At 50.3% G+C, this 24,439-nt stretch overlaps 9 protein-coding genes across 9 annotated transcripts; 5 read left to right on the top strand and 4 right to left on the bottom strand.

The window, feature by feature from the left end:
• Positions 1-716: 716 nt before the first annotated feature.
• N7477_002761 (putative DNA repair protein (Rad57)) lies at positions 717-2,577 on the bottom strand (the record flags this gene model as incomplete). Its single annotated transcript, XM_056964424.1, has 2 exons — positions 717-2,082; positions 2,153-2,577. 2 exons carry the CDS (start codon positions 2,575-2,577, stop codon positions 717-719), a joined length of 1,791 nt encoding a protein of 596 aa, XP_056824377.1.
• A 5,118-nt stretch (positions 2,578-7,695) lies between these two features.
• Positions 7,696-9,444, top strand: veA (sexual development activator VeA; the record flags this gene model as incomplete). Its single annotated transcript, XM_056964423.1, has 4 exons — positions 7,696-7,843; positions 7,899-8,293; positions 8,316-9,063; positions 9,092-9,444. The coding sequence occupies 4 exons, from the start codon at positions 7,696-7,698 to the stop codon at positions 9,442-9,444; spliced, it is 1,644 nt and encodes a 547-aa protein (XP_056824376.1).
• Positions 9,445-10,868: 1,424 nt separating this feature from the next.
• Positions 10,869-13,010, top strand: N7477_002759 (putative nuclear RNA binding protein; the record flags this gene model as incomplete). Its single annotated transcript, XM_056964422.1, has 1 exon — positions 10,869-13,010. One exon carries the CDS (start codon positions 10,869-10,871, stop codon positions 13,008-13,010), a length of 2,142 nt encoding a protein of 713 aa, XP_056824375.1.
• A 278-nt stretch (positions 13,011-13,288) lies between these two features.
• Positions 13,289-13,652, bottom strand: N7477_002758 (uncharacterized protein; the record flags this gene model as incomplete). Its single annotated transcript, XM_056964421.1, has 3 exons — positions 13,289-13,319; positions 13,384-13,483; positions 13,553-13,652. 3 exons carry the CDS (start codon positions 13,650-13,652, stop codon positions 13,289-13,291), a joined length of 231 nt encoding a protein of 76 aa, XP_056824374.1.
• Positions 13,653-14,081: 429 nt separating this feature from the next.
• N7477_002757 (uncharacterized protein) lies at positions 14,082-14,548 on the bottom strand (the record flags this gene model as incomplete). The annotated part of the gene is made up of 2 exons (XM_056964420.1): positions 14,082-14,275; positions 14,407-14,548. The coding sequence occupies 2 exons, from the start codon at positions 14,546-14,548 to the stop codon at positions 14,082-14,084; spliced, it is 336 nt and encodes a 111-aa protein (XP_056824373.1).
• Positions 14,549-15,356: 808 nt separating this feature from the next.
• N7477_002756 (ankyrin repeat domain-containing protein) lies at positions 15,357-16,764 on the top strand (the record flags this gene model as incomplete). The annotated part of the gene is made up of 2 exons (XM_056964419.1): positions 15,357-15,672; positions 15,917-16,764. 2 exons carry the CDS (start codon positions 15,357-15,359, stop codon positions 16,762-16,764), a joined length of 1,164 nt encoding a protein of 387 aa, XP_056824372.1.
• A 599-nt stretch (positions 16,765-17,363) lies between these two features.
• N7477_002755 (acyl-CoA dehydrogenase family protein) lies at positions 17,364-18,205 on the bottom strand (the record flags this gene model as incomplete). The annotated part of the gene is made up of 2 exons (XM_056964418.1): positions 17,364-18,150; positions 18,174-18,205. 2 exons carry the CDS (start codon positions 18,203-18,205, stop codon positions 17,364-17,366), a joined length of 819 nt encoding a protein of 272 aa, XP_056824371.1.
• A 446-nt stretch (positions 18,206-18,651) lies between these two features.
• N7477_002754 (CaiB/BaiF CoA transferase family protein) lies at positions 18,652-20,318 on the top strand (the record flags this gene model as incomplete). Its single annotated transcript, XM_056964417.1, has 6 exons — positions 18,652-18,825; positions 18,875-18,946; positions 19,027-19,202; positions 19,277-19,374; positions 19,428-20,102; positions 20,158-20,318. The coding sequence occupies 6 exons, from the start codon at positions 18,652-18,654 to the stop codon at positions 20,316-20,318; spliced, it is 1,356 nt and encodes a 451-aa protein (XP_056824370.1).
• Positions 20,319-21,013: 695 nt separating this feature from the next.
• N7477_002753 (ankyrin repeat domain-containing protein) lies at positions 21,014-24,266 on the top strand (the record flags this gene model as incomplete). The annotated part of the gene is made up of 4 exons (XM_056964416.1): positions 21,014-21,123; positions 21,206-21,505; positions 21,557-22,396; positions 22,451-24,266. 4 exons carry the CDS (start codon positions 21,014-21,016, stop codon positions 24,264-24,266), a joined length of 3,066 nt encoding a protein of 1,021 aa, XP_056824369.1.
• Positions 24,267-24,439: the final 173 nt, after the last annotated feature.

The following is a 24,439-nucleotide window of genomic DNA, read 5'->3' as shown; positions in this document are numbered from 1 at the left end:
GACAATCAGCATCGGTGAGCTCAGCCTACAGGAAGGAGGCTAGTCACCGATCATATTCCCGAGAAGTAAAGGTACTAAGATTAACAAGGATTGCATAGCAAAATACGCAGCGGGGTTTACTCCGCCGAAGTATCTAAAGCATAAGACACGTCGAATCAGAGAACCCAGTGCCCATCTAAGTGAATGCAGTATTCGCCAAAATGTATAGACTCGCTTTTCTAAAGTACGTCGTGGCTGCAGTATGTAGCTATGACGATGCGCGGTATACGCTAAGGTAAAGTATAGCCGGTATCCCACGCTCCTTCTCCAGGCGCTTCGGCGGGATTCCCGCTAACGTTAGGGATAGCCGGGGATACACGACCAAGGTATAGTGCGGGTAAAGATCAACTTGATCGGCCAAGTTTGCTTTACTCATGAAGCAAATGAGAATAGATAATGTATTCAGACAGAATCGGCCTTGACGAGTGTGCAGTGGTGTCCACCTGATAGCCTTGATCAGCTATATTTTGGCTACCCAACTAGCGTTTCAAGGGTTGTTCAAGCTGGAATTTGAGAGGAGCAGTATTTGATTGGGGTATCCCGAGGGTTATGGGGATATTTCGTTGATTCATATTCACATTTAGTAAGTGATGGATGCCATTTCTCTTTGGTAAAGATGAAGATTTGGACTCAGCGGTAGACACTCGACTCATTTGGATCTACTATATCGCAACAAATCATCCATCGGAAAGTGGTGTCCTCAGCCCACCTTTCCAGATCTCGAATTCAATCTCATTGTTCCGTGTCGCTGCGACACCTTCTTCTTTCGGCGACTTCACCGACCCTGATGTCCAGGGAGCGAAAACAAGCTTCATTCTTCGCCGTGTGATGTGCCCCGGGACTTCGGAAGCGTCCTGCTTCTGTGAGACAACTGGCTTCTCGAAGGGATTCAAGGACTGGTATTTCCGGTCAGGCACCTTCGCCGTTTCGCTTGTCTCCGTTGTGTGAATGTCACGAGCAGTGGACACGACGGGCTTATGAGCCAGTGGCTTCTCGGAGGGATTCAAGGACTGGTATTTCCGGTCATGCACCTTCGCCGTTTCGCTTGTCTCCGTTGTGTGAATGTCACGAGCAGTGGACACGACGGGCTTATGAGCCAGTGGCTTCTCTGCCTGACTTTGCGGTTGGAGGTCTGTCTGTTCCCTGGGGGTAGATAGAGGATAGCCGGCATTATCCCAAGGGGGAACTGGAGGACGCGTATCGTCCTTTTTCAGAGCAATGCGACATGCAATCTGCGTGGACCAGAAAAAGCCCAAAGCCGGGGTCTTAAGGGAAGTCTCAGAGTACAGATCGTCACCCCAACCTGTGAAGAACCGCTCTTGGTGAAAGAGACTCAGTATACTGCTTCGAGCGGGATTGTTGATGATGTAGGAACCATCAAATTGGTCTTCCTCTTGGGCAGCGAATTGAGAAGATGCAGGAGGTGATGAAGGAATGAGGTTATCGGTAAGCCCCGAATCTGTTCTGCCTTTAGATAGTGGTGAGGCATTGGCAGATTCTCTTGCCGCCAGAGCAGCGCTTTGACTCAGAACAGCTGGGAAGCCTGGTCGGAAGGAAGAGTCACTTCCATTTCCTTCCGCGGGTTCGAAGCGATCGGACACCTGATTCGCAACCACGATGGCAATATTTTCCTTTGCAGCAAGATTTCGCAGCATGTGACCCAGCTTTGCAAGTTCAGTGGACCGAGTTGACATCGCAAGCATGTTGTTAGAGGAGTGTTCGGCGCGGTAATTCGAGGTTATGGAGTCGATGATGACCAGGCCGGCATCGTACCGTGATATAGCGACCGGTAGCTGGTAGTTGAGGATGTGGTCCTGACTCTCCAAGTCCATGGCATTAATGGAGAGGACATTTTGTAATGACGGCGCCTGGTCGGCGGGCAGACTAGAGAGATATGGATGGCATTCAATCAGCTGAGTTAGGCGCACCGTCGCCAGTGGATGTTCGGTTGAGATATAGATAGCTCGTTTCTTCAGCCCGTGGGGCTTGTCCAGTTGTACCGCAAGGAGGAGGCTAAGGAGGAATTGGGTCTTGCCGCTACCACTGTCGACGTGAAGCCACAGGTCAGAACCACCCATTTGTCCTCAATTGTGTATTTCTCGCTACCACATACCTCTCACCAGTCACCTCCGTCACATATCCAGTAGGAATTCCGCCTCCTAGAACCTCATCGAGAGCCGGGTCTATGGTGCTGATTGTGTTCCATCGGGATGGCTCGAGCTTTGTGGCCGGGCCAAGATTGAGGCTCACAAGATCAGCGCTGATGCTCGAGCTGGGGATCTCTTCTCCATTTAGCGCCGTCGTCACCGGCGTCTTTTCAAAGCCCAGGTCGCCATGCAAAGCCTCGACGATGCTAGCGGCCAGCCGCCGCACATCTGCGGGGGGCACATGAGCGCGTTTCGCGATCTCGAGCGTGTCGAGTGTGATCAGGTCGACAGTTGAGATCTTGCCTCGCTCGAGAGGGGGAGAATGTGTGCGTAGGATCTTGTCGCAAAGCCAGGCAGGACAGATAGAAGATCCATATGAATTTAGAGGCATCGCCAGGTAGCGAAGCTGATCTCGCGATTATTCAAGCTTCCGCGTCGACCAATCACAGTCGCCCTCTACATCAGCAGAACTATGACGCGACCTTCGATAGATTCTTTTTCGCAATTTTCAACGGAACATGGCCTGACATTCTATGGTTTTTAAAGACTCACTAAACCAGCGTCAATGCTCTCACAGAAAAGACTTGATTTCACAGAGAGAAGTAGAGCTCTTGATTGAGTGTAGAAGGGCGGATAACGGAGGTCTAGGTAACCGTGCATCCGCAATTCAGAACTCATTGCGAAGCTGATTGTCATAGACATTGATCGAGTCAAATCTAGACTCACGAGACTTAATGGAAAGAATATTGTGAAATGCGCAGTCCGCAGAGTAGACGGAGTACGCGCAGTGCAATTATCTCAAGTGGTGTGCTCCATACCAGATTATTGGTTTTGTAGGAAAATGCGCCATGTTCAGAAGTTCAAAGGTCGTGATGACATTGGTTGCTTCTAGGAAATAGAATATAGAGGAGCAATTATCATGAGCCTGATAAAGTGTCGTAGTAGAGGTAGTGTCCAAAGTGACTTGGTTGACACGCAACCATATTAAATTGGAGAATACCAGGGCCATTGGACACATTGTCCCATCGAAATTGAATGAGAATGAGCAGGATTTAAAAGACTGTCGAAATCTCGGCAAACTACGCCATAGACAGCTATTGTCTCCATGACGCTTGCAAATGCTATCGCCTCGTCAATCACCCGCCGATTCAGTTCAAAGTCACGCCTATGTGGATGAGGAGATGTCTAGGTCCACAGATCTCTCGTATACCTGCATTCAGAAGTGCACACATAGTGATAAGGAACTGGAATGAGTATTGAGACATACAGTACTATGTCTGCACTAGCGCGGACAGACTAGTCCAGCCAGACCCTCGATACGAAGCGCTTCATCTATCTCACACGCAACATACAAATTCGCCTCAGCCTCCACATTCATTTTGCCGATTGTGACGACCCTCGGTACCTCAATTTTAGTACGTTAGGCCAGCTGTTGACGCCGAGGAGTAGAAAATGGTCAGAGTCCGTCATATCGAGACTATCCCAGATAGGAAGGTCAGTACGATGTCCCAGCCACCAATGCACGGACGGCCGGACACTGACGATGAGATAGATTTGAAACAACGATTTCAGCAAGGCAACCAAGACAGCCGTCGTAACTACGCTTCGCCCATTCTGTTCCCCATGGACAGCTGGAGAGAAGGCTGATCTACGTGACGCGTAGATCGGGCGATCATTCCAGTTCGCACACAAGTCTCTCTAAATACGGATGGCGTGCACATACCAGAGCCGACGATCCGCGGTGCCGTGTTCCTTGGCCCGTACGAAGTGGCGTTACCTAGTATGTAACACGATTACTCGAGTTGGGAAACACGATCACCAGGTGCATCGGGGATTCGGGGTCCTTTGGGCTCGCTTCAAGTGTGCGGGAGTATAGAGCCTGGATTGGGTAAAAGACTGAGAGTTGAGGCTCGCCCCTGGGCCATTCTTCAATCATTAGTACCTTGCCTAGATACACGCAGACAGTGACTGGGGAGCCACGAAACTCCTTGGCTGATGAAAGATATCCTGATGTCACCGCCATCTTGCCATGTCGCTCATATGCGCAGGCCACTGTTTCATGAACTCCTCTTCCTTGATTCCCATGTGGAAAGGGGTCTTGATAAGCGATTTGTCGGCATGGAAAGGTGCAAGAAGCAAAGAGCATATTGTGAGTCGTATTAAGACTATCTACGGAGTACAGAATGGTGATGAAGATACCAAATGGTTGAATGGGAGACCGTTGAATCAGGGAATCTTGTTCTGTGATCAATAATTCCAGTCTGGTCTCCAAAAAGAGTCAGATTTAGAGGACTGAGACTCCATACTTATTCTCACATGATCAAAAACCCAAGTGCCACGCGAGTTGATGACCGCACTAGTAAAATAACTTCTATTGAAGTGGGAACGGCTCGATGGCTGTCTGGCGGTGCAGACTCGGCAACACACACACACACACACACACACTGCCTGTCCGGTGTAGAGGATGGTCTGGATGAGGCCGTACTGATGCCCTGATGCGGCAGTACGGAATAACCTTAATGCTGTATCATGAATAGAGGGAATGGGGTGAACCTGAATGAATTGGGTAGATGACTTGTCTATCTCCAACTTTGTCTTGAAGATGCACTATGCACTGGAGACATTGAATCATGCCTGAGGCCACACATATGCTATCATGTCACCGGTTCTCCCACTACACTATGTATATGGCGCCAGCGTGGATCTTACGGTGCGATACAATCATCCGACCTGGCGACCTGGCTCAAGGCCAGTATTCTCACACTATAGTCTTTTAAATTGCCGCTAAAAGAAATAGGCCTTCACCCCATCTACAGCAAATCATTTTGGAAAGGCAATACTGGCGCTTGAATCGTATGTTGGGTTTGTTACGGCCACAATGTTGCCTCGTAGGGCGTTGCCCGGTTGGGATGGGCACTCCTGCGAACAATCGAGGTCCCAGACGACGAGGACATCGAGCTGGGCTCGATTACCGGGAGAAAGCTATCTAAAGCTAGAACCCATAGCCAATAAACGCTGGGGTGAAGATTGAGCCGTGCATCAACGCCGTGCGCCGAGACTTTTTTGAGTGGTCGAAGTGCAGACCTCGGCATCAGTCTCGCTGTGCACCACGAGATGATCTTAGGGGGCCTTGAAATTTCAAGTCCCTGACACAATATTCATGCCCTACAATGTAATTCATGGCATTCATCGTATCATATCGCAGACTGCGCTGGACGCCATGGCACGATCGCCAGATCCGCAATACCAGGACTGCTCAAAGCGTTCTCCCTGGATGGGATACTGACTCCGTAGTTCCTGTGCTCCGAGTTTCCCGGTACTAGACATTTCAGACGAGCCAGTAGAAACGCGGACGAGGAGAGCCGGCTGCATGTGAGAATTAGGTCTGCACTCCACTTATGTGGGAACTGTTTGACATCAGGAACAAGTGTTTCGCTGCATCAAAAGTACTCTGTACTGCATGCACTATGGCATCGTGTTATGTGACGAAGGTGATGTATCGTCAGGCGATACAGTGAAACCACGAAGATTGGGTCCAATGGGTCTGTGGCTTCTTCGGTGCGGACCGTGTATACTGTAAAGTGGGGGAAGAAATGCCGACCTTAAGTCTGATCCATGAGGTTGAAAATATTTGCAGACAAGTACGAGACGGGAGATTGTGAACGTCTTATCCATGATCGTCCTGATCCCCCATATAAGATGACCATGAGATCACCAAATAGTCAATAGCCAATGTCGGGAGAAATGACCAAGCCGACAGCTCACATGTCGCCTAAAGAACATCCGGCGTGTCCACTAATCAACTAATCACGAGCGGGGTTGTAACGTAAACCAATAGGAACGGATCCATGACCAACATTTATTGCAGGAGGACCGAGTATTGGACTAAAGGCTGGCTCTTGCCCAAAAGCGCATGGTTTTGAAATCACTAAATTCAAGAAGGGATGGAATCGTGTTTTCTTTTTTTCATGCTGGGGTCTGTTTGCTCCGTGTGTGGATGTGTACTCCGTACAACGGCCTCCATGCCCATGGGTACGGGCCGGGTTTATCGACTTGACAGACGCCACCGTCATTGGAAGAACGAGCTTGCCAGAACACCAGCCCGAGTTTACGAGGCTTTTTAGGCTATGCACCGGGTATTAAGGCTAGGCATATGGTAGGGCCATTCCATGACCACGATTCGAATTCAAATTCTAATATTCCAAACAAAACCCGATCTGGACAAGGGCTGGACAGACCTGGTATTGAGAAATACCCGTATTTGAGCATCGGTGCCGAGGCCACCACGTCAGCAGCAACGCGTAAAGGCACCAGCGTGGACGGGCATCGGGTGCTCAGGAAGATATCCCATCTCTAATATATCTAAATGCGGTGTACTTGATATCCATCGCCGATGAAAATAAGGGACACCGGTCCGTTGGGCTGGGACTGGAAAATCGGTAACGTGGACTCCGCGAGCCAAGGGATCACAAACCCTGGAAATGTTCGGGTGGGCACCGCACTCGGAGTAATCCGAACGGGCTATGATTTCCTGCAGAAGCAAAGCCCTCAAGATCAATCCATCCAAGGACTACTGGACGGATTGTTAGTTCCTGCGCCGGACAGGCTCATTGAATAATCTCTGGACAAATCCAACCACAGAAAGCGTGCTTTGAATGAAAAGGAGTGAAGAGTAGACCGGGGATTATTCCTAGGGTACTCCGGATACGGTGAATACAGGAAGGATTCTTGATGTCCGGCGCTAGCATGCAACTAGTCAAGATCGAGGCGGCTTGCTCTGAGACCGCAGATCGCGTCGATACTGTAGTCCCGAAGTTGTAAAGCTATGACTGAAATGTGTAAACGCCTGTATTCGCGAGTTCTGGACTTGGAGGAAACAGACCACATGTTTCTACCTGATTAGCGGAGGGACGAGAGATGAGAACGTATGAAAGGATAATACCAGTGCACGAGCATAGAAAAGAGAACAATCTACATTAGAAGTGAGGACATTGACTAGAGTAAATGACAACCCCTTTAAGACAAAATAAAATACAGAGTCTCCAACCACGTACATCGCCCATGCCGCAATGGCCCATGGCAGCGCCCTGTACCCTGTCATGAGTGTCACCGTCTCCCTTCCCCTCCCAAACCTTCACCTTCCATCACCTCGGGGCATTTCAACATCCACACTCCGAGCTTGCTGGTCTACTCCCCCTCCGCCTTCATTTCTACGGTCTTTCAGTCACCGTGCTCGACGACTGATCTGACCTGCGACCGCTCGTTCACTGTTTCCTCCCAAGCAAAATAATAACGGGACTCCTGGCGACTCCTGGGCAATTTGAATCGAGTTGGAGTACCAACCGATTGCGAACCGGTTTTCGACCCGTGGAAAAGGAACTTAGTACGTCGCGCGCCCCGAACCAAACTCTCGACTGGTGCCACTCCACCATCAACGCCACCCAGATCGTCTCAGTTTGCTGATGTCGCGCTACAATAGACGAGGATAGGACAGCCCATTACTGCAACAATGGCATCCCGGCCTCCTATGATGCCGCCTCATAACGAGACGGAGCACTCCGTCAGTCGCATTACGCGCGAGGGCAAGCAGATCACCTACAAGCTGAGTGTGATGCAACAGCCTGAGCGCGCCAGAGCCTGTGGTGCTGGAGCAAAGTGTAAGCACCGCCTTCCTTCCTGTTGATGGTCGCCTCTGCTGACAGTTGACAACAGCGTCTGCCGATCGTCGCCCGGTCGACCCTCCGCCCGTGGTCGAACTGCGAATCTTCGAATCAGATCCCAACAATGAAGCACAGAAAACCGATATCACCTTCGCCTACAACGCCAATTTCTTCCTTTATGCAACCTTGGAGACTGCGCGCCCTATCGCTCATGGGCGGGTGGCTGGCCCGCCGTCGTGCCCTGTGTTGACAGGTGTGCCGGTCGCCGGAGTGGCATATCTTGATCGGCCGTCGCAAGCAGGTTACTTCATTTTCCCAGATCTGTCTGTGCGCCACGAGGGTCGATATCGCTTGAGTTTCCACCTATACGAAGAGATCAAGGATGCCAAAGATGCCGACAAGGACTCGACTTTGCCCATTCCAAACCAAATTAAACCCCCCGACCTCGTCTAAGCCTGGATCCCCACAGGCATTCCTTCACTTCCGTCTCGAGGTGAAATCCGTGCCCTTCACCGTGTACAGTGCGAAGAAGTTCCCAGGTCTGGCCACCAGCACTTCGTTGAGTCGCATCATCGCCGAACAGGGCTGCCGTGTTCGCATTCGTCGCGATGTGCGGATGAGACGCCGGGGTGAGAAGCGCGAGGAGGACTACGACTACGACGAGGAGAGGGCAGCTGTTTACGCACGTTCTGATCGTTACTCGACACCAGATCGCTATGCGGCAACCACCGTGGAGCGTCCTCGTTCGAATAGCAATGGAAGCGCGATTCAGTCGCCTTATGGGTTCCCACCAGAGATTCAAAGGCGGCCTTCCGCACCAGACTATGGATTCCAGTGCCCACCACAATCCTACGAACGGTCGATGCCACCTGCCCCTATGGCACACGCCCAAACGCCTTCTTATCAATCCCACTTGTCTTTTGGCTCAACACCGGCCCATTACCCTTCCGCCCACATGCCCCCTACACCACCACCGGTTGCACCGCCTGGCATGTACTCGCCTCATACCACCTATGCCAACATTCGACACCCATCGACCGGCTCAGAATACGAAGGCACACCTGCTGGATATCCTATGGCACCACCCATGGCAGATCGAGCAGTTCGTTATCCAAAGAATCCCATGACTTCTTATCGTATGGAAGCACCTAAATCACAGTCATACATGGAACCTCGTGCTTCCACCGATCCTTCACCATACCAGCATATGCCGCCGAGTATGATACCTCGAGTGGAGCCCCCCAGCCTTGCCTCACTCTCTACCGCCCCTCAAGGGTCTCTCCAACGAACGCGTGCAATCAACGATCGAGATAGGGTCTCCGACCGGATACGATTCTGTTTCTGGCAAACGGATGCTGTATCAGACCGGACCCACCGCGGTTGGCAAGCGATCCCACGAGGATACATTTGGTCTTGATGAACGCTCGATGCAGAACGGCATGCGTCCTGATGTCCCGACATACAACAGCACCTACCGTGATTTCTCTGCCGAGAGCCGTGCTGCCTTGATGGCCGAGCTCGGAGGTGGCGGAGGTGAAATGGCATACAAGCGTGCGAATGGCCGAATGGTCATGAAGGTACCTCCAGGCAAGCAATAGAGACTGACAAAATTCTGACCCTTCTCGAGAAGTCATACCCTAATCTTGGAGAGATATGATACTTACTTTGACACATCCTCTCATTCTTCCAAATCTTGTTGTGATCCCCAAATCCAGGAGACTTGGACGCCCAGCAAACCCTTTCGAATTTTGTAAATGGATTCCTTACCCTTCGTGCTCCTTGTTTGCCCTATGCCTAGATATCTCGATGCATTGTGTTCTCACCTTTATTCTTTTCACAACTTTCTTTGCCTTGTCCGCTTTTCGATTATGTCGCGCGGGAGTCGTTTGGTCTCATCTCGGGGAGTTGTGCGGTGCACATCTTAATTTCCGAATTTTTTATGATCTACGTGCGCTTTTGTTGGGTTCTGGATCGTACGTTCATCTCTCTTCGTAGTTTCCAGAACTACGATGAGACACAGCATTTCTCCTCCAATGCAAACCTGGATTCAGATTCTGTAACCAGCCTAGGGTGAAATCCATCCCTCCGTCTGATGGATTATATACGGCAGATATGGACTGCAAAGGGGCATGGGGGTTGGCTCCTCCCCATCTTGGCTTCTCCTGCATTTTCTGGGCTTTTCCTCATGGCGGTAAAACGGGATGCGACCTGTTTTATCTCATTGTTGCCAACGACCCTATGTGCCCCTTCGATCCTTTGCGCCTTTGGGAGTAAGCATAGGATATGATTATGTATGGGAGTGAAGATCTGTCGCTTTCCCTTGCTTGTCCTCGTTTCCCACTATGTCATCTTCCGAGGGCCATTTGCTCAATTTATCTTATCATTTTGATTGACGATCTTTGATACCTAGCAACTGATGGATGTTTCTTTGAATACGATCAATTTTCAGTTACACGGCACGTTCAACTTGTCGACGTCAGACCAGTAGACCCTAGGTACATTCCTAGATTCCTGATGTCCGTGTTCGTCTGAGACAAGCTAGGTCCCTAAGGAACCCCAGATCGACTCCCTGTATGCCTACATTCTGAACCGTGGAGTCAATAGATCAATCGATAAATGGTGGAGTACATGAGTAGCGGGTACTTAAATGACCGCGTCAAGTTTCGTGTCCACTGAAGTACCGAGTACCGGTTACCACAACAAACTTCCTCCCTGGGCAAGTGCGGAGTATGTAAACAAACCCACTTGACAACGCATTTCAAAAAGCACCCCAGACCCTACTTCTCGATTTGTATTTGTACTCGACATTCCATGAAATTCTCTGCTTCTCTGCCCTGTCCTACTTTGACCACTGTCCGCAAAAGAAGGGTGCGGGGTGTAAAGTAGGGATGATCAAGTCGCTCACTGGCAAGGTAAAGCTCCCTTGCCCCGTCTCAAGGACACTGTCTTAGAGATGTGATGAATGAAAGAGTGCAAATCTGACTGTTCACTCCACACATAGGGACCCAACTACTCTGACGAAATGGACGTTGACCGGAGCCCCGTGCAGCAACGCACCTCGCGCAAACACCTACGCAGCAGTTCCGACGACACCAACCTGACATGGAGCTCAGACGAATCCGGTCGCTTCGACGACGCAGACGAGCGTGGGTTGGAGGCCCTCAAGTCGCCATCGGCCAAGTCAGCGAAGCGACGCCGCTCAAATGACTGGCCGCTCCCGGACGAAGCCGCCGATTACGGACATCATGATCGTCGTGCGCGCAACGGAGGCGGTGGCTCAGGCGCCAATCTCGCAACTGCATACAAGTCATCACCCCGGGCGTCACCGCGCGGTTCTTCGCGCGCAAGACACAGTACCGCGGCTTCCAACAGTCCGCGCAATCTCCTTGGGCGACGGTCGCGCTTTGTTGAAGCGACTATGGTTGACAGTGTCAGTGAGAAGCCGCCGAGTATCTTCATGCAAGAGAAGAAGCAGGCCGCTGCCCAGAACCGCGGATCTGGAATCTTTCGCTTCGGAAAGGCTATCGCTTCGGCTTTCAATCCGTTCGGCGGCTGGAACAAGAGCTCGCCGGAGAATGTCCACAAGTCGCCTCAAAAAGACGCTCTTGTGCAGGCGGAGCAGGCCTATGCGGAGCTCAAGAAGGCAGGGTATCAGGGTACAAACAAGGGCGCTTACTTGGAGAGCGCCAATGTTAATCAGGCCCATGCCGATCATGCCTGGCAGGATGTCCAAGAAAATACGCTCTCGGGAAACCCGACTTCCCATTGCGGTGAGACCCACGGCTTGGGCACACCATTACGCTCTCCACGGCGTTCCCCGACGAAGTCCTCGAAGCGCTCATCCTTCCAAGACCTGCGGTCAATAGGGTTTCCCTTTATGAGGCCCTATGAACAAGTTACAACCGCTCCACCCACATACCAAGACCGTTCATCCGAGGACCTCGAGCAGGGTGGGCTTCGAAGACAGAAGTCAAAGAAGGAAATCAATCGCCAGGCCAAGCTAGTCAAGAAGGTTAGCAATCTTGAAGATAAGCTGGACCGTGCTCGACGCGAGCTTCGTGAACTAAGCGGCAATGAAGAGCGAGTGCCCGCTCCAATTCCAGAGTCAACCGAGTCCTTGCACATGCGTATGGACATGGATCCTGGTAGCTATCCTCGCAAGTTTGTCCCAGGTGCACTTCCCACACTGCCTTCGGAGCGACTGCTCGACCAACAAAACCCGATATCCAAGTCGCCTGAGCCCGACATGAGCAGCATCACAGCTTTGCCATCAATGGAGGGCCGAGGAAGCTTCTCACTCGAGGAACCATTGAGATCTCCGAGTTCATCACCAACCAAGACCCCAAAGGGGCGGTCGAAATCGCGACCATCTTCCATGGGTAAGGAAAACTCCTCCCGTAAGAGGAAGACCCCAGTTCCTGAACCTATCGTTAGTCGGAACCCTATTCAGCCCACTTCGACGGACTGCCACGACGACATCCTCCAACCGCCCGAGCTTGAGCAGCTGATTGACTTTGGCCTACTCAGCCCAACCCGACAGGCTAAGTGGCAGAAATTCGACGCCGGCGACAGCCCCGGCTCCGTCGAACGCAAGCGAAACACCGGCGTCGACTACGGGGTGGCAGGCGAGATAGACTCAATGCACAAAAGATCCTCATCAATTCAGCCCCGACCCTCACCTGGCCTCAATGGCTCACCAAGCCCCAAGACCGGAAAATCCCCACCCCCACTGCGTATGCGCCGCGGCCATTCGAACCTACGGTCCGTCTCGCCGACACATATCGTTCCGGGTTCGCGTGAAGTCTCGAGCGACTGCCTTTCGCCTTCGCCGCCTTTGGAAACTCACAATACATTCTATCTTCAGCAGCAACGCTCCCTTGATCCCGATCGTACGTCTCGCTCTTCTTCTCCGACTAAGTCAACTAGCTCCCCGTCCAAGCCTGCCCATACGCGCCGCCGGAGTCGTCAAGAGGAGGACATTCCTCCCGTTCCACCTCTTCCCAAGGAGCTACTCAACGATGCTGCAAAGGTAATCAGATCGCCGTCGAAGAAAGAAAAGTCGAGAAATCGTGGCGCGTCTGTTCTCGAGCCGCGATCCCCTTCGACTCAGAACAGACAGTCCGCCGTGCTTGAGGAGTATCCGTGGCCTTCGGATATGTTCTGAGGGTGTCCGGGTGGCATGAGTCATAATATGGAGTGTTTTTATTGTAGCATCGAGCGTGGTGCTTGAGGGTCTGCTGTCTTGTCTGCCAGCGGACTCGATGTGATGATGTTACGACTTATACCCTGGAGTCTAGGAGGTGTTTAGTCTTTTCACGAGGTCTCTTATAAATTTCTGTTTTACAATACTGCACAGCATCACGATGTGAGCTTGAAAGTCAATTTGAGATGGTGGTATCGATTGTGATGCAGCTCAAGCTAATTCGGGGTATCATGAAGCCCTCAGTTGCTAATCTTAGGGTTGACGGTCTTGCTATAGTGGAAGTTTCTGTTAGCCAAGATTTCGTATTCCAAATGCCGACTCAGGAATGACATACCCAGTGGCCTTCTCGTAAGCTTCACGACCGGCATCGGTAATCTTCTCCTGGGTGCTGCGGTCCATGTTGTGACCGGACTTCTTACTGGCGAAGCCGAAAGCTATATGTGTCGCCCATGAGTGAGATGAACATCACGGGAATTTAGAACACGATGTCAACAGTGACGTACCCTTGTCAACGTAGTCGTCCTGCTGGCCAGAGGGGTTGGCAGAGCTGCCTGAAGAGCTGTTGCCCTTCATGCCGTCAGCAGCCTTCTTGATGAAATCCATTTTGCTAGTATTGGAAAGAAAGATTGAGAGATTGTTTTGAAACGTTCGCTGATGAAGAAAAAAAAGTCCAGGTCTTATGGGCAAGCGGCTGATCTAAATAACCATCGGGTCGCGGGAACCTTGGCTCGACCCCGCCCCCCTCGCTAATGATGAAAGATCAACCCACCCTGGAGGGGATATGCATCGGAGTAACTCAGCCACAGGCTAAGCCACTTTCCCCCAACTCCGAGTACCAAGGGTCCCCCGTGGTCGGATACTCCAATGATGGACGCAGATCGACAAAGTTTCGACATTTTTAGCGCAAGCTGATAAACTAAGGCAGACTACCGATGCGCACTACTCAGCCCTGGGTGGACTCGGCGAGATTGTCATTCGCTCGAAATGCTAGGATCTCGTCCCACGTGAATGATATCATACTGTGGATCGGGGCTAGTCCCGATATAGGGTGGATTTGGGGACGAAGAACCAGCTTACGCCGGCGGCGCTGAAGAGGCCCACTGGCATGGGCTGAAGTACCTTGACGCCGACGTCGGCGGCTATGATGCCTGCCATTGCTGGATATCCGGTGCCGCCAACTTGGCCGAGGACGAAGACGAATGACGGGGATTTGGTGAGGATAGGAGCTAAGATTGGGTGTGGGCCGTGTCTTACCTATCGCTGAGGAACATATTTCCGGAGAGAAGATCTTTAAGCGGTCCGATTTGCTTTGTGATGAATGCGATAGAACGAATTGAGGTGGGGGTATTCCTCTCACATGTGTGGTTATCGGCTCCGATGGGATCACAACTGGTCCTCAGCAATTGGGAATAGCGCTTAGCCATTTCTATCAACAAGACTTTGCTTTCTTCCTCTATGTGAATACGCTGGCTAGCTTTGTAAAGATCAACATGCGCCATTATCAAGGGCTTTGTGAATGGCAATGTGATACCTGACATCTATCAAAACGCATTGTGGCTCTTCCAATACCTGACCTGTATATTGACCGCGGTACTTTGCACGTCAAACATGGCTTCTCTGTCGGGATCACTTCTCCGGCGCAAAGGTAAATGCTTAATTTTGGTCGCACATGAATAATGGAGAAGAGTTAGGAGACGATTTTTTGCGGACGTCCGTCGTCTGACTGAATGTTGGAATCGTATACTTTGAAGCCATTGAACACATACAAGCTGCCTCTGCTGGGAAGCTAAAGAATGCATCAAAACTTGCTCTATTGCAACAGTGTTCACCTCAATTCTCACAGAAAAAGTTCATCGGAAGTAATCCAAGGTTGCCTACCGGTGTGCACATAGTCAAGGTCGAGTATCAGGGCATACCACTTCCATCTCACGCTCCGAATGTTTGTAACAACTGGTAACGGGCTTCCCCTGACATTCTGTCATAGACGCCTGGTGGGAGGTTCTACAAGATGTCTGGAAAGTTTGCACATCTAGGCCTAAGCGTATATCAAAGACCTACTCGACTCAGTTTGTCGCGTGGAAGTATCCATCGAGGCCGGACGAAACAGGTGTCGAGAAGGAGGAGTACATTTTCCATAACTTCCCAAGTTCCGAGAATGGACTCAAACAAAAGCAATCTTCTTTCTCTTCTCTTTTGTCTTCTCCTTCTTCTGCCCTCCATCTGTCCTCCTCCGTCCTCCCTGCTCCATCCTTCATTCCTGATCAACCTTGAATCACACTGACCCGACGTTTTCTTCTTCAACGAGCCATGAGTCTCCTCAACCTACCCCCTGAGATCTTGCTCATGATTGCGGATCACTGTGAGTCCCAACATGATATCAACTCTTTTGTGAAGGTCAATCGACACCTGTGGGGCGTCATGAACCTCCACCTTCATCGATACAACATCGTTCGCCATGAAGGCAAAGGCCTCAACTGCGCCGCAGTGAAAGACCTACCAAACTCGGCTCGAAATTTCATCCAGGCTGGTATCCGGGACAAGGTCTCACACTGGGATCGCATGCCTCTCATTCTTGCATCCCAGCTCGGAAATGTGCCCGTCCTAAGCACCCTCCTCAAGGCAGGTGCTTCGCCAAACTTCCACCAAACAAGGCGACTTGGATTCAACAGCTCGGGGTGCCTGGACAAATTTCGCGAAACGTATATTTGGCCTTTGTCTCCCGAAAGTCCACTGTCACTGGCCTCCGCAGGGGGTCATGAGATCGCAGTAAAACTCTTGATACAACACGGAGCCGACGTCAACTACAAGGTCGAAGGCGAAACATCGACCCCCCCTTCATATGGCAGCCTTAAATGGACACAATTCAGTGATCAGCCTCCTCCTTGGCCACGGCGCGGATGCTGAAGCCACCATCAACGAATCAATGCGACCCCTTGACTGTGCGTTCCAGAGCCAGCATATCGATGCTTTTCAGCTTTTGATTACCCAAGGTGCCAAGGTACAGACTTCAGATATTCCTAGATTGATCTCCAAGTGGGAATTCTTAGCTGCTGTTATGGCAACGGACACAGAATCAACGATCAACGTCAATTACCGAAAGAACGGCAAACCCATCCTTCACATTGCCGCCAGTGGGGGTTACCGAGACTCTGCTAAGATTCTCATCGGGAGAGGGGCAAATATCGAGGCCGAAGACCACAAGGGCATGACTGCTCTACAAGTCAGTGTTTCTCGCGGCCAAAAAAATATGGTTGACCTGTTCCTGGAGCTTGGCGCAGACTTCACGAAGACAGACCACAAAGGAAATACGCCATTGCATTATGCTGCTAATAATCATCGCATTTGCTGGCAATCCAGAGAAGCCATCGCCACAGCTCTCCTCGAGAAAGGCGCTGATATCGAAGCTCGCAACAAGTATCTCGAGACACCGCTTTGGCACGCCGTGAGGAAGCGATCTGAGCCCATTACCAAGCTACTGATTGAGAAGGGAGCCGATATAGAGCCTCGAAACAGGCGCGGAGAAACGCCGTTCATTTGCGCAGTGAGAAAAAAGTCGCACAGTGTTGCTCAACTGTTGATTGAGAAGGGTTGCGATACCCAGGTGGCAAACAACAAGGGACGGACTGCTTTGGATATTGCCAAGAGCCAAGTCAACAGGCCAATGTTCCGCCTCGTGTCCGCGAACGTGAATGCACGGTCCTCAAAAAGAAAGTAGTCTTGACACGGTGGGCGCAAAAAGGGACAACAGCTGTCCATAGCAGCTAGATTGACACCAAAATATGACTTTAATTTCCAAAAACAGTCGAGCTACGAGTGTCAAGAGAACGGAACTACTCTACCTTCTTGGCGTTGATACCGCCTAGTGAAACATCTCGATCAATATGACTTTGGCAAACCTAGCACTCTTTCACCAATATAGTTACATATCATTTCCCTGCTCACCGGAGCTATCCTGGGAATAAAAACCTCGCGAAGATATCTCTCCACATGGTATTCTTTCGCATATCCCATTCCCCCCATGCGTCAAAACCGCCCTCTCACACGCCTCAAAAGCAGCCTCGGCGGCGAGATACTTGCCGGCATTAGCATATTCCCCCCCTTCGTACCCTCGGTCGTACATACGGGCTGCATGATAGATCATGAGCCGCGCAGCCTCCAGCTTCATCCAGCTATCTGCGAGAGGATGATGAATAGCTTGATTTTGACCAATAGCACGCCCGAAGACCTTCCTCTCACCCGCGTAGATTGCTGCTTTTCTCAAAGCAGCGTATCCAAGACCCAATGCCTCCGCTCCGATGAGGATGCGCTCTGCATTCATCCCTGGAGAATCATCTTGAATCCGTCATTCTCTTTTCCGACCATATCGCTCGCTGGTACCCGCCAATTCTCGAAGAAGAGGGTATTAGTGTCGACAGCTGCTCGGCCCATTTTCGGGATCTCTGTAATCTCCACGACAGAGGGATCAAGATCGGTATAGAAGAGCGATAGGCCTTGTGATGGCTTTCTCACCTCTTCGAGGGACGTGGTACGAACTAAGATCAGAATTTTCTGAGCATTCTGCGCAGTAGAAATCCATATCTTCTGCCCTGACAGACTGTAATAGTCGCTATTCTTCTCTCTTCGGGCGATAGATTGTAGCTTCAACGTGTCGAGTCCATTGTTCGGTTCCGTAACTCCGAAACATGCTCTCTCTTGGCCCGCGATCAAAGGTTCGAGCCAACGTTTCTTTTGCTCGGGGGTCCCAAATTTGACGACCGGCTCGAGACCGAAGATGTTCATGTGCACGGAAGAGGCAGCTGTCATCCCTCCTCCTGACTCGGAGATAGTCTGCATCATCACGGCTGCTTCTGCAATACCCAATTCCGAGCCACCATATTCATGGGGCATACAGACTCCCAGCCACCCATCTTGGGCAAGTGTTTGGTGAAAGTCAGCTGGGAACCTTTTGGCTTCATCTTGTTTCAGCCAATATTCGTCGGGATAGTTAGCGCAGATCTTGGCTATAGCTTCGCGAATAGTCTTTTGCGAGTCTGTCAAGTCGGGATCGTGGGCTTGAAGGTATTCCGTCGCGCGAGCATTAGCATGGGCGTGTCGTAAGCTCCTGTTGGAACATAAGGATTGTACGGAATGCGCTCTCGATCTCCGAAGCTACACATTGTGTTAATTCTATTCATTCTCATGGTTCAAGAGAGTGAACGAACGACCAAAGTCCGCCCAAGGAATGCCATGTTCTGTAGTGCTTCGTCGCATAGGGCAGCCTCAACTAGTGGATGAAAACCTCAGTCTTGAACACGACGACCTTCAAGAGTGATCAAAACCGAAAAGCGCCGAGGTTACCATCAACTATGACTGTTCGGGCAAAAGACCGAAGGTTGCACGTAGTATTCTGGTGCTCGGCACCGAAGCCCGAGGATGTCTGGGGTAGTTCCCCGCACAATTGAGGCACTCTGGGTCTGAGCATGGTCAACTTGTGTCATATGAAATGGCTCAAGGGAATGCCTAGGCATTTGCCTTACTCACATCTAGAGTACCGTACCTCAGAATTACAGAGTAAATCAATAGTCTCGCCGCCAGGAATCCAGTCTCTCAAGGCCAGTCGACGATGTACACTCTTACTCTGAATTTTGCCAGACTGCCTCGCAGATATCCATTTACATTGGCAGTCAAAATTTCTCTTCGCTTGGGCCTACGTGGGAACCATACTGACACTACCCAAATCACACATAGCGGCCCACTTGTGGGAGTCAAAATTCTAGATTTGACACGCGTTCTGGCGGTAAGTCTTTTTTAAAGGATTCGAGCCGAGAAACTGATCAAATTAAAAGGGACCATTCTGCACCCAAATCCTCGCAGACTATGGTGCTGATGTGATCAAAGTCGAAAATCCAAATGGAGGAGTGAGTCCACAGCATCCATTCGACTTTCGATCTCGAAGGGTCGATGATAGGAAGTTGAAAGTCACTAAAGGGACATTTAGGATGATACCCGACTCTGGCGCGAAGCTGGAGAAGAAGCTATATGGAGACCCGAGGCTTCCAATACTTCCATCTATTTCAATACCATCAATCGGAACAAGCGCTCGATTGCGGTCAATCTGAAGACAGAGGGTGGAAGAAAAATCATCCTAAGCCTTGTTCGTAAGGTAGACGTGGTGTAAGTCCCGTCAACGATCATAAACCATTCGCTTCCTATCAACGTGGAATAAACCTACTGACAACTTTGGATAGAGTGGAGAATTTCATTCCCGGAAAATTGGAGAAGCTCGGCCTTGGCTATGATGTTTTGAAAGCTACCAACCCATCGGTCATTCTGGCGAGTATTTCAGGTCTGTTACCAGCTTCTCCTGTTGGGGTAATTTTTTCTGATCATATGTTTAAGGATATGGCGCCGATGGGCCATATGCGCAGCGAGCAGGATACGATGTGATCGGAGCAGCTGAAGGCGGCCTACTCCATATAACAGGAGAGGCAGAAGGCCCTCCTATCAAGCCCGGTGTCGGCCTCATGGACATGTGTACAGGATTATACCTTCATGGCGCAATCGTGTCAGCATTACTCGCACGGGGAAAAACAGGCCTGGGACAAAAGATTGACACCTCGCTCTTTGAGACGACCATTTCCATTCTCTCCAATGTGGGAATGTCCTGGATGAATCTTGGCAAAGAAGCCCAGCGTTGGGGTACGGGTCATCCAACTATCGTTCCATATGAGGCCTTCAAAACGAAGGACTCCTTTCTCGTCGTGGGTGCTGTCAATAGCAGACAGTTTAAGACCCTCTGTAGCTATCTAGGGAAAGAAGAGCTGGCCAACGATCCTCGCTTTGTGGACAATAAAGCCCGTGTTCGGAATCGTCAAGAGCTTAAGTGCATATTGGATGATCTCTTCGTCCGGAAGTTGACGGGCGAGTGGGAGACCATATTCAAAGGAAGTGGAATGCCATATGGCCCGATTAACAACATCGAAAAGGTCTTTTCGCATCCGCAGACAGTGGCAAGGGGAATGATGCAGACAGTCACTCAGGCTGAGGCGATATCGGGAAACGTCAAGGTACTCGGTAAGTCGCACTAGAGATTGACGCCTAGCTCTGACTAACTCTTATCACATTAAAGGAATGCCTGTGAAATTTAGCGAGTCGAAACCGACAATTAGACAAGGGCCACCTTCCCTGGGCCAACATACCGACGAGGTGCTTCAAGAACTTGGACTGAACCCGAAAGCGATCCATGAGCTACGCACCAATGGGGTGATTGGAAACAATCCTACGGTTTGAGGCGATCACCTTAGCTGTCGTAGAAGTGCAGTTTATATGTCGTCTAAAGTTGTAATCTGGAGTGGGACTTCCTCAAGCTAAAGCAAGCTAATGACTGGCCCGGTGACAGGTGCTGTGCGCATTGACTGAGCCCAAGACCGTCCCTATCAAATCAGCCTTTCATCCCAAGAATCCTATTAAGTGCTGTCTCATCCTTCAAATGTACAGGGCTGGAAAAGTTTCAAGATCAAAGGTCGCGATGGTGGGTTGATGTTCTCAATATTTGTTAGCTTAGGAAGTCTTATTTGTTGATTGTAAATAACACGATAATTGTTTTCCAGCTGTCAAATTCGCTGCTTTAAAGACAGATGAATATTTCCAACCAGTAGGGGTCCGACATAATTATTAGCGAGGGGTATCAGACGCCCCTCTAAGACAGGGAACATGAAGCTTGGGGCCAAAATGCCGCACTAGCGCTCCGAGCGGAGCTGAAATGGAACATTCCCAGATAGTCGCTTCCACCTGAACCGTGATTCTCTGAACATCTGCACGAACTCACATCAAGTCATATACACTGCAGGCAACCGGGAATGAAAAGGTCAGTTCATGGACTTCTGAGCACTTGAGGTATGGTCAAGTATCCTGCCTATCCTCACAGTGCCAATTGCACTATTGCCAATTGAGCCGAGAGACTCTTCATATACGAATCGGTCAAGATGAGTTTTGGTTTCAGCATCGGGGACTTTATCGGCGCTCTTGAGCTTTCAAACACCGTGCGGAAGCGCTTGGTTCATGGTCCTACACAGTTCAAAACAATACTAGATGAGTGAGTGGTACCCATCTCCGGAAGGGCTGCGTGAATGATCAGGCACTACGCAAACCCAGCCACTACGCTAACCCAGCTACAGCGTCAAGAGTTTATCAACTATCCTGAGAGATATTGATGATGGTGAACCTGATGCATTCCTTAACGATCAAGAAAAGCAAAGATTGAATTCAATATCACAGCAATGTAAGGAGGTGCTGAAGGACCTCCAGCAAGAACTCGACAAGTATCAGGAGCTGGGACGCGTTGCTAATGGAGTCCGAGAAGTCAGCCGCAAGCTCTGGAAGAGCATGAAATGGGACGAAACAAAGGCCAATGAGTTCCGTCAACGGATCACTCAGAAGACTTCTGCTTTTAATTTATTCTTGGCTGCAACAACCAGGTAATGACTTTGAATGCCTTCAGGGAATCAAAAGTTGCTAATGCTGCAAAGTCATGTGGCGAATGAAACGAAAGACTTGGTGATAACCACCAAAGCTGATATCGGTCTGGTGAGAGCTACACAGATATCCTCCACCATTCGCGACTGGCTGAAAGCCCCCGATTCTACGCTTGACTACAATGAAACTTTCAAGAAAAAAAAGAACTATGAGAACACCGGACTTTGGCTCATGCAGGATCCTGAATTTATCGCCTGGGTCTCGGAAAGAAACTCTTTCCTCTGGCTATACGGTTTTGCCGGAAGTGGCAAGTCGTTGCTATGCTCCACAGCCATACAACACCTGTCCCAGCGCCACGAATCTCATTCGCAAATTGGTATCGCATTCTTTTTCTTCGCTTTCAGTAATCCACTCAAACAGAATGCCTCTGCTATGCTACGTACCTTGATTCTGCAACTCTCCAGACAACTTGGCGATGAAAGCGAGCTGTCCGAGCTGTATGATAGCTACATAGATGCAACGCCGCCCATCGAGAAGCTGCAAGACTGTCTACGTCGGCTCGTGCAATCTTTCCGCGATGTTTACATTCTCTTGGATGCTCTAGACGAGATCCCCTACGGACACGCTCGTATGGAGATGCTCGATAATTTGAATGAAATATCGAGATGGTCAGAGCCCAGCCTTCATATGCTTGTTACAAGCCGGGACGAGGCCGATATTCGCGATGAAATGAACTCAGCGGCTGTGAGGATGATTTCAATGAAGAACCAATCTGTTGCTCGAGATATTGCCGCATATATCTCTTCTTATCTGAGAACTCATCGCAGACTCAGGAAGTGGGAGAAATCTTTCGACAAGATAGAGACTGCACTTGCGAGACGGGCAGATGGAGTGTAAGTTCGTGGTGGTCACCCCATTACCAATGCTCTACTGACACCTTCAAACAGATTCCGGTATGCAGAGTGCCAGCTCATGCTATTAGAAACATGCCCCCAAAATGAAGACCGCCTGAACCAAGTGCTAGACTCTCTTCCGCGATCTCTGGACGAGACATATGATCGAATGCTGGAAAAAATTGGCCAGGATGACTCTGGATACGCCCGACAAATTTTAAACATGCTTAGTGTTTCTCTCCGACCTCTTACAATAGCAGAGGTCAATGATGGAATGGCTGTTGAGCTGTGTGAGAATCCCAGGTTCAACGCAAAGCGGAAGTGTACAAATGCAGAAGAGATCCGGCTTATTCTACCCGGGTTGATTGAGATCAGTATTGACGTGGACTTTCAGAAATCTATAGTACGACTTGGCCATTTCTCGGTACAGGAGTACTTGGAATCGGGTCGCATGCCTCCAAGTTTGGCAGCAACATACGCCGTTAACAGAGCTGATGCCCACGCTCAGCTCAGCTGCATTTGTTTGACTTACCTGCTTGAATGCCCAGCTCCTTGGGGCGAGGATAAGAATGAGGGGACCTCGCTGACAAGATACGCAACACGATATTGGCACTTTCATTTCGCCAAGGCTGACCGCACTCGGTATTCATTGGAAGCCCAAGTACTCAATCTTTTTCATGACGACGACAAGTTTCAGGACTGGGCATTTTTCTCGAATTTGGATGGATCTGGAGTAAAAGTATTCGATTTAAAGATGCCATCACCGCTTTACGTTGCCTCATTACTTGGGTTTTCATTTGTGGTAGCCGCTTTTCTTGAAGGTCCATTCCATGTGAATGCCAAGGGTGGAAGATATGGGACGGCGCTTCAAGCAGCGTCGGCAGCAGGCCATGAGAAAATTGTTCGAATGCTGCTAGATCAGGGTGCGGAAATCACCAGCCGATTTGAGCATTATAAAGATCCGCTCCTAGCTGCCTCGAGGAATGGCCACACGAGTGTTGTACGACTTCTCCTGGGACATACTACCTATGTCAAGATCCAAGCGAAAGCATGTGGGACGGCGCTCATCACCTCTTCATTGAATGGTCACAAGGAGATTGTCCGGTTTCTCCTTGATGAGAAGAATGATTACTGTACCCAATATTTATCCGTGGCGCTACGTGAAGCATCGACTGTGGGTCACCAAGAAATTGTCCACATGCTTCTCGACACAAATGTGGACGTTAATAGCCAGAGTGGATTTTACGGAACTGCCTCTCTGGCAGCCTCTTCACTCATGCACCGGGAAATTGCGGACCAATTCTTCAAAAACGCTCCGATCCTCAGATCCGAGAGCAAACATTACGGAACTGCCCTCCAGGCAGCCTCAGCACAGGGCCACCGAAAGATTGTTCAGTTACTCATTGACAGAAACGTCGATATCAATAGCCAGAGCGGATGTTTCGGGACCGCCCTCCAGGCAGTCTCAGCACAAGGTCACCGTGAAATCGTCCAGATGCTCCTGGAAAGAAATGCCGACGTCAATAGCCAGAGCGGATACTATGGGTCTGCCCTTCAAGTAGCCTCGATGAATGGTCATCGAGATATCGTCCAAATGCTTCTCGACAGAGATGTCAACATCAATAGCCATAGTGGGCATTATGGAACTGCCCTCCAAGCAGCGTCGGCAGAAGGTCACCGAGAAATTGTCCAAATGCTCCTCGACAGAGGTGCAGACATCAATAGCCAGGGCGGGTTTTACGAGACTGCCCTTCAAGCAGCTGCAGCGCAGAATCATCAAGAGATTGTCCACCTGCTCCTAAGACAGCCAAAACTTGGCCATCGAGAGATCATTCGATTGCCATCTTTCAAGCTACTATTAGCGATCTAGTACGAATATGAATTGAGGGAATATATTTCACAGACCTGAGGATTCACAACCATTCTTGGAGTTGTGAAGAAAGTTTCCAAGGTGTCTGCATGCCTTCAGTGTTCTTACATTTCTATAGCTGTCGTTACTGAACAAATATGTCCGCTACCAGAAAGAGCCCGAAGCCCGACTCC

Source organism: Penicillium maclennaniae (genome assembly GCF_028827695.1).
Source record: "Penicillium maclennaniae strain IBT 15551 chromosome Unknown utg000003l:1.0-5670915.0:1.0-5674809.0, whole genome shotgun sequence".
NCBI lineage: Eukaryota > Fungi > Ascomycota > Eurotiomycetes > Eurotiales > Aspergillaceae > Penicillium > Penicillium maclennaniae.
The sequence above is the reverse complement of the archived record's forward strand: the minus strand, read 5'-3'. Positions and strand labels throughout refer to the sequence as shown.